General features: G+C 32.1%; 1 protein-coding gene across 1 annotated transcript; it reads right to left on the bottom strand.

Annotated features, from left to right (window-relative positions):
- Window positions 1–431: 431 nt before the first annotated feature.
- On the bottom strand, window positions 432–2,622 carry LOC145053304 (1-aminocyclopropane-1-carboxylate oxidase homolog 1-like). The gene is made up of 3 exons (XM_079001318.1): window positions 2,024–2,622; window positions 1,074–1,395; window positions 432–865 (listed from the first exon to the last, which is right to left on the bottom strand). The coding sequence occupies exons 1-3, from the start codon at window positions 2,548–2,550 to the stop codon at window positions 614–616; spliced, it is 1,101 nt and encodes a 366-aa protein (XP_078857444.1). The 5' UTR covers window positions 2,551–2,622; the 3' UTR covers window positions 432–613.
- Between the last annotated feature and the right edge of the window lie 7,057 nt (window positions 2,623–9,679).

The raw sequence follows: 9,679 nt of genomic DNA, 5'->3' as shown, positions 1-9,679 counted from the left end.
TATAACTTTTCTAAAAACATTTCTACATGAATTACCGAATCCGAGTACTCGCTACTCGGTAGTCAGCCGAGCAAGTACCGAGTAGCGAGTTCTACAACCTTAGTCTACTTAAGTCGGACGATCACCATTTAGGCAGGATCAATGGACTTGAGTCTACTTAAGTTACTAAACTATGTTAGAAACAAAAGGATGAAAAGGGATGTAGAATGTTGCATTGTGAAATGACCAAAAATACCGTCATGTGCATGGCACATGAACATGCACATGAGGGTTCTTAACTGTAAAAAAAACTTAGAGTTGGCGTGAGGGACCGAAGATGACAATTTAGGTTCAAATAGGAATCATCTTTGCAACAAACGCTAAGTTTGTACCAAAGTTACCAAATGTTTGGACCAAATATGTAACTTACTCTATAAATTGTTGGACTTACATGTTCTCAATATAACACTCTTTTTCAAACGTTATATAATACACATCATATAAATAATATAGAAAGCACTACATTTCCCCCATCTAATAGCCAACCGTGGGAAATTATCTTATCTAATATTTGTAATCTTTATGAAATTATAAAAGGAAAACCCTCTTAACAACGAGTCCCGTACACGATCATTCATAACTTGAAGTAGTCAAGGCCGGATTTGTCAATAGGTTTTGTAAAAAATTTGTTCATGTACTCACTTACCAAGAAATCTTGATATACAGGTGTACTTCCATCAGATTGTAAGGTTAACTCCTTGATTGGTCCATAAATCTTCGGAGGAACAGCAACACCGGTGAAAAAACATGCCATGGAAATCCGTGGACCATTGTGGTTAGCCAACACTCTATGATCAACACTTTTAAACTTGTCGTTCGATACAATCTACACGCAAAAAAGAAGTCGTTACACCAAACAATCTAAAAGAGTAATTCAAAAAAAAAATGTATATGACACCCATGTTTTGGGATCCATTTAGTCTATTCTATACTTGATTTACATGTCATATTGCCTACGAAGATATGAATCAACTGAGAAGTTGCTGGAATAATAACAAAATACAACGCATGCGAACTAGAAAGGTGAAGAAAACCTGTAGAAAGTCACCGATATTGACCACGAAACCTCCGGCAAGGGGTGGAACGTCAGTCCATTGGTCATGGTGGCGGACTTGAAGGCCGCCAATATTATCTTGAAGGAGAAGAGTGAGAAACGAGGGATCGGTGTGTTTGCTAGATCCGAGGGTTAGCTCCGGTTCTGGGCATGGCGGATAGTAGTGGCATACGAAAGTGCGGCCATGACAACACTCCAAATCTTGGAGGTGGTTGGGCCGGAGTCCGAGGGCTTCTGATAATAGCTCTAATAGAGTACCACCAAATTTTGTCACGTGTTTTATGTATTCAAGCATTGTTTCTCTGAAATAAAACCATATAATAATTAACGCTTTGTCTTTTCTTTTTTTTCAAAATGATATTTAAGAAAGTTTATTTATAATTTATGTATTTTAAGTAATATTTTCTATAATTAATGTTTTTTTGTTATTTGTAACACATTTAATCGGTTAAAATTTCAGTTAAGTTGTTAAATTGTTTTCCATTGCCTAATCTATGATAAAATGTAACCCAAAACAATCAACTTACTAATGTGTGACCTCTATTCTCAATTGGACTAAAACTATGCAATAAAATTAAACAAAAAAATAATATTATTATAATATACATATGAAAGCTTTTATCTATTTTCCACCAAATAAATCCATTTCTAATTTTGCTAAGAAGTTTAATATCACAGGAAAAAAGTCTTAAAATTGCAAAAGTTTTCATGTTCAATAATTTTGATAAAAGTTGGTTGTCATTTTTTGTACCAATTAAATACTAAAAATAACTACAAAATTAGCTTATATTATACCCTTTCAAAAAAGAGTCCACTAATTAAAGATAGATTTTATTCTTGGATTCTAAACTTTGGTGATAGAAAAAGAACCGATTATAATTAGGAAAATAAAGAACATAACCATATATAAAAGGGTAAGAAAAACCATGCCTGCAAATTGAAGGAACTTCATCGGGATTAAGATCATCTAAAATAAACATCGACAAAGTCAACGTATCCCTCCAATTAGCAGCTCGAGATTGATACAGGTCAAGATTACTATCAAATCTCACCTTGTTCATTCGATCTCGTGAATAAAACTTCATCTTGATTTCACTCTCTTGTTCATGAAACATCCGAATACAATCGATCGTTTCATCCAACAAACTTCTAGGGATTTCATGATTAATCACTTGGAAGAAGCCCCATGTTTCTGAAGCCACTCGAATTTGTTCAACGATCTCCTTTCGTCGATCACCTTTTTCACTGCCTGTTAAATCGATAATAGGAATTTGTAAGCTTACCTTGCTGCTATTCAACTCTTCAACTAGTTCATCATGTGGTCGGATGAAAATTCTGGGGATTTTCGTAACTCCTGCGTCAACTAATCCTTTTACACCTGCTTTCGTTTCATCGAAGACCTTCAGTGCATCAGCTCGATCGTATTTTTCAGTGTCTTCATTGCTGAAGATCTCCATCTTTTCAGTTTGGTAATTATGGAACTGATTGAGATGATATGTATACAGAAAAGATTAACTTCATGGATCTCTATAAGTCAACCGTAATATTTATGGGCGTTACGTAAGCTGGTCATGGTCAAATTTTCAGGCACCAAAAACGAGAAAATATTATTCAAATACTGAAGCACTGTGGTGAATGGTGAACGTGTTGTATATACTATTAGAATATTTAGAATAAAATTTTGAGTTAATCACTAAAATGTCACATGCTATCGATCCACATATACAAAAACCAACTTTGAATTAAATCTTGTTCGTGACGACGTATTTTCCGAAATGTTTTTTAATACGTTTCACAAGTTCTGTTTTGATTACTTTACATGATCGGTCCATATGTTGATTGTTTAAATAAAGATTGTAATTTTAACTAAAATCTTGTTCGAGAAGTTAGACATATTTCGCAAAATGTTGCTGATTAATTACATCTTCTATCAATATGGTAGTGTTTATCCATTTATGCACTTTGATATTTCATTGAACTGTTATACTAAAAATAGTTCTAAAAAATTTAGACCGCCAAAAGCAAATATGAACTTTATAAATACTTAGTTACAGGAAAGGAATAATAACTTAAAAGGGTAATATATTTTTTGAACGTTTTTTTTAGGTTTTTTTCACATAATTTTACGTGGGACAATCATTAATTGAATGTTCGGGGTTGTTCATGTTTATGGCCATCACAACCTCAGTTGCTTGGTTGCTTAGGTTTTGTATTCTAAACGTCGTAACTTCTTCATACGATCTCAGATTTTTACGATCTTTATATTCACATATTCGTTTTTATTGTGACATCGTAACTGCTTCATATGATCTCGGATTTAACGATTTTTATATCCAAGCGTTTGTATTTGAGTCTACTACAATTTTCGTTTAAATTACTCCCTTTAAAAGTAATATATTTTTACTTACGATCTTTATATACATGAGTTCTTTGTGAATACATGTAAGCATGAACACCCCAAATACCTCATTAATGATTGTCCTATATAGGATGTCGTGAGAAAAAAATAAATAAGTCGTTCATAAGTACTGAATGTGTACAAAAACAGCAAGGACTTATTACAACAAAAAGATATATATTAATGACTAAATGTGCAAAAAAAAATATTAAAAACTAAATATGTATAAAGTGAGAAATATATTATCCTATTAAATCATTTTTTCCAGTTTACCTGAAGTAACCGGTCATAAGGACTGAATGTATATAGTTAAACAAGTTAAAAGGGCAAATATGGACGGAAAAAAAAAAACTCGTTAACGAAATGTATACGAATCAAAAAATATATTACTCTTTTAAGTCATTATCCCTTATGGGGAATCCTACATTTCACTGTTTTGCGAACTAAGAGCACATTCTTCTAAACATTAAGGAAAAATGACATGTAATCGGAAGAAAATATTATAATCGTACAAAAAAATACCATTGAACTTTTTGGCATACACGTATTACCAACTATGCAACTATAGTTTTGGTACATGCACCGGCGGACAATAGCGTGTTCATGGGGTAGCCCACGCTTCCCTTCAAACTTTCCGAGTAGTAGTAAAAAAATGATTTTTTTTACATATAGATGCAATCACTAAAAAATAATTTTGTTATCCTATGTTTTTTAGTCCAAACTTGAATAACATGATCAATTAAATAGACCAACTAAAAAGAGCTTAAAGTCCAACCAAAATGGCCCAAAAGTATTAATGAAGATGGAGTAGTAGACCATGGTGAATTGGTTGGATCATAGAGGAAATAAAGAAACAAAAAGTTAATATCATGTCTCTGTAGTGACGCATGTACACCCTACTCCCTATTTCTCCCAATTCCAGATATTTTTTCCAAAAACCATCACCATCATTGTCAATGTCTAGTACTCCTACACCTCTGGTGACCTCCCTCTCCACGGGTGTTGTTAATAGCACCCGAATTATCTAAGTCAAAACCATTTAACAAAAGTCAAAACCACTTTTAGCTTACTTTAAACTCCAAATGAAATGAAATGACGTCTCCTCGTTACCCTTTTAGATCCAAATTGAAATGACATGTATTCATTACCCAGCAATTCCCTCTTTATTTATTTATTTATTTATTTGAAAATTCCAACGTTTCTTCTTACTTTAGTTATTGATAATATATAATGTTCCAATTTTCTTCGATTACCTAATAATTTTTGGAACACTTTTATATATATATATATATATATATATATATATATATATATATATATATATATATATATATATATATATAAACAAACAATCAAACACAATATGATATACTATCTAAGTTTTCTTATTCTTATAATTTTACATTTTATTTTTTCATTGTTTAGTATAAACAGTCATAATATAGTATTAAATAAGTATACAAAATAACTTATTAAAAAGTTTTTTATTCTTTTTTTATATAAGCATATTTATAATAAAATAAAATATGACTATATTTACGAATCAAACCAAAAAAATACAAAATATTTTTGTTTCATCATTGTTGGACCTCCTTTTATAAATGTTGGAAAAAAATTAGTTGTACAGTTACTTTTGTCGCACATGCTCAATATCTCAATTTTATTTTGTATATTTACATAATCAAATTTATTTTGAATAATTATGAAAGTATCTTTATTTTGTATAATATCTCAATTTTATTATATGAAATTTCATATAAAATTTCAATTTTATTTATTAATATTAACGATATCAAAATGGTTGTAAACAAAACTAACAAAAATGAAGAGGTTGGTTCATCTTCGATGGTTTAACTTTAAACGATAAACAAACGAACAAATATAGTTTAACATTTTTTTATTTTCGTGCTCGTTCATTAAAAAACTTAGTGTGTTCATGTTTGTTATGTCTGTTCGTTTAGTTGATAAAAGAACGGAAATGAACATAAATAAACACAAATGAATATAAATTAACACAAACACAAATGAAAGGGGGAACACAAATTAACATAAGGGAACACAAACACAATAAAAATGTAGATCCTTGTTAAGTGTTTACAAAGCATCAGAATTCCTAGTTGTGACAAAAATGAAGTTAATAGATTTGAGACGATGATGTGCAGGTCCGACGGAGGTGTAGATCAGAACGATATTTGCACTGGCGGCTCCAACTCCAAGTGTGCAGATGATGATTACGAAGACGATGGTGCACAGGTGGCAACGATGTTGATGTTCTTTTCTATCTCAGTAGCTCCGACGATGGTGGTCGAGTGAAGTGCACAGGTGGCGACAGAGGAGATGTTCTTTTCTACATCGTTCTTCGTCTCTTTTTCCCTCTTTGTGTAGCGTCGGTAGCTTGAAGATGAAAAACAACTAATGAATGTTGTGGTATTGGGCCTATTTTATTTTATTTTTATAATTGTTATTAATATAAACAAATTTAAATAAATAAAAAAAGAAATAGATAAAGATAAAATTGTCTTTTTAGGTACGATTAATGAAATTAGGGATGAAACATGTACTTTTTTACGATATAAGCGACGATCCGAGTTAATTTTTGAAAATAGAAACCGAACGTGTATTTTAGCATGTGTACAAGGGACGATTCGTGTAATTTACTCTATAAATTAATCAATTAGGTATGGCCAAAATGACCACCTATTGTCTATAGAATAATCAGATATTAATTGAGCTTAATCAATAATAAAAAAATAAAGACAAATAATATTAATACGGGACTAATCAAATATAGAAAATATGGACAAAAAAATATTAATACGAGACTAATTAAACGTAAATAAAAACCAACAAATATGATAGATTATAACAAATATATCTTTTTTAAAAAAATATAAGAAAAAATAATTGAAATGTTATAATAGTTTATATAAAAAAATATATGGATAATAGTTAATAATTGAAATTATATTATTTTACACATTAATATAAAAAAAATATTTTAAATAAGACAAAGTAAAGAGTTTTAAAAAGTGGACGCATAATGATACCACATTCATTAAACCATAATCATTTTAATAGTTTTTTGTTTCACATATTCACGGGGGGTATTGACTTATTCATTGGTGGTTTTAGGTATGGTGCCTTTAGAATCCCCCCTGTGCACCTGTAAGAATGAAACAATTAAGCATTAAACATTTAAGCATGTTTTTAGGGTTATTTTAATTATTTCTTATTTTCTTGAAAACTTAAAAAAACTACAAAATAGCAATTAGGCTTGTTTTATTAGGGTTAGCACTTGGTTATTGCTTAGTTATTACATGTTTTTGGTTATTGAAATCAAGTTTTTTGTTGAATTTTGAAATTAATTATTACTTACTAGTTTATAACCCGTGGGAACCACGGTTACAAAATTAATTAAACTTTTATAGTGAAAACTCAAAATTATTAATCAAATATTTTAAATAAATTATTAATTAAAATATATTCTTTTAGTTATATAAAATTATAATTGTTAATTTAAATAAATATATAAATTATATCATCTTATAATTTGTACTAATTTTATTTTAATTTTATTGTAATGTTATTTATTTAATATAATTAGAGTGAGAAATTTAAAATTTAAAATTTAAATTTGAGAATTAATATGTTAATAAATGACATACATTAATTAAGAAGACTAATATGGTGACACATGTCAAAAGTAGAATAAAATATATATTTATTAAAAGGCTTAATAAGATGACACATGTCAAAAGGAGATTAAAACTATTCTTTTATTAGAATAGGAAGATTAGTTAGAAGTTATACTAATTGTTGTTAAAAAAAATTTATACTAATTTGTAGAAATCTTTCACTGTAAATTTCTAATGTAAGTTAATAATTTATAAAAGAAAGTTAGATGTTGTTAGTAACGAAAATGGTGAAGGATCTTCTAAAAGGAATGACTCTAATGCAAGTCCACAAATACCACAGCCTACCCTACAACACCTAAACCAACAATCTTTGATTTGAATGATTATCTTCCTTCGGACCTGGGGGATAACCAAAAATTACATCTTATAATCCAAATCAAAATGATAAAATAAGTAGGGCATAATTAATTAATGGACCTTGTCAACCATATGGACATAATTTCCATCAAAAAAAGTTGGTGAAGCAAAGACATTTTGTTATGGAATGGTTTGATGAATTTCAATGGTTAGAGTATATCATTACAAAGATCAAAGCATGTTGTTTGTTTTGTTAATTGTTTGGAGACATTATCAGACAACAAGGTAGGATAGATGCATTTATGACGGAAGGCTTTGATACTTGTAGTAGAAAAGAAGGTTGTATAATCATGAGGTTGGTGTTGGTAGTTGTTGGAATAGGTGTAACATCTGTGTCCTTGGATGAATCGAGTTAAGGTTTTGGAGGGTAAATAGATTGGATTTTTTTTGAAAAAAGGGATCCTCACGACGTGAGGCATGGAGGCTCACGACGTAAGGCATGGAGGCTCATGACGTGAGGAGGGCCGCATGAAGATTTCATCCAAGACTGAGCTCACGACGTGATAAATAAGAGCTCATGACGTGAGGAGAGCTGCAGTCCAAGCCTACGAAGTTTTAGGGTTTCTCACGTATTTAAGCTCTCTTATCTCGGTTTTAGGGTTCATTTCTCAGCCTCCACATTCCCTAACTCATAAAACCTTAAACCTAGTATTTCTTTGTGTTTCTTGAGCTTTTGGCGGGGTTTTGGTGGTTTAAAGAGGGGGAGATCATCATGGAAGCATAGTCGCAGTTTGAAAACCTCAATTGCAACCTTTAGCTACACTTTTGGAGCAATGTGAATAATCAAGATCTAAGCTTTATGTTTCCTTGTTGCTAGATCTAAGGTTTTATGTGTATTTATCCAAGATCTTAAGATTTTGAATGTTGGGACTCCATAAAGTTGGCAAGTTTATGGGTACCTATGGTCCCTAGATGCTTATATGTCATGGATCTAAAGTTTGGATGATGTTGGAGTTCATGCATGAGAATTGATCCTCTTTTTCTCCATGAATGACCCATTTTGAGCTTGTGTCTTGTACTGGACATACAAGGCCTTAAAGCATCGATTTTTATGACCCTAGGAGTGTTAGGAAGCCTCCTAGAAAAGATCGGTTGGTAGCTTAATGGATTAAGAGATTTTTGGATCAAAATGGCATGCAGACGGATCTCATGATGTGAGGAAGATGTATGTCACGTCGTGAGGGTTGCAGCCTTGATTATTTTGTCCTGTAGCGGCTCACGACATGAGCCATAGATGGTTACGTCGTGAGGGCCTGCTGACCATTGACTTTTTGTCCAATGGTATTTTGGGTATTTTGGGTGGTGTTTAAGATGTGGTTTGGGATTTTTGGGGCCATTGGATTTCTGATTTTGGGCTTTGAGATGCCATTTTGGGCTTTTTGTTCTTTTGGATTGGGCCTTGGTTTTTGGTCAAGTCAGGAAAAGGGTAGAATGGACTTTTACCCTTTATGAAGTTGTATCATGGATTGGGCCTTGTATTTTGGATTTTCGGGATAATTATTGATTGAGATTGTATTTTTGTTAGTTGACACGAGGTTATCCGGTTCAGCAACCCGATCAGGCATTTGATTATCAGGGAATTGAGGTGAGTCTTCCTCACTCTGCTTTCGGGTCAAAGGCACCAAGGGCAGCCCATTGGATTATTATTCTGGTTTATCATATGTTGGTATGCTTACTGGTCTGTAGATCTGCCCAATTATCTTTGGATTGGTTATATGTTTACCTATTGCATATGTCAATGTAGTGTGGTTGGATTAAGACTGCACTGCTTCGTGCTACCAGTCAACAAACCCGGTAATTTATATATATTGATATGTTGTTATGGTTTATTGGACTTATATATGTTTATTTGTTATGTATATTTCGACATGCTATGTGTGGTTGGGTTGAGGCAGACCAGTAGAGACTGAAGGCCAAGAGACCCAAGGCGGCCTGGATAGACTGAAGGCTCGTGAGGCAAACTAGTCAGGCCGAAGGCCCGGAGAGTGGTCCAGATAGGTTGAAGGCCTGGTAAGGCGGTCCAGTCATGTTGAAGGTTCTGTGAGAGGTCTAGATAGTTTGTAGGCTTGTGAGCCGGTCCAGTCAAGCTGAAGGCTATGTATGCATGTTGTTTGTTTGTAAATTGGTCAAAGTCAA

The sequence above is a fragment of the Lactuca serriola genome, chromosome 5 (assembly GCF_051521515.1).
Source record: "Lactuca serriola cultivar US96UC23 chromosome 5, Lser_US96UC23_V15, whole genome shotgun sequence".
NCBI classification, from domain to species: domain Eukaryota; kingdom Viridiplantae; phylum Streptophyta; class Magnoliopsida; order Asterales; family Asteraceae; genus Lactuca; species Lactuca serriola.
Note: the sequence above shows the minus strand (reverse complement) of the source record. Positions and strands in the feature narration are given on the sequence as shown.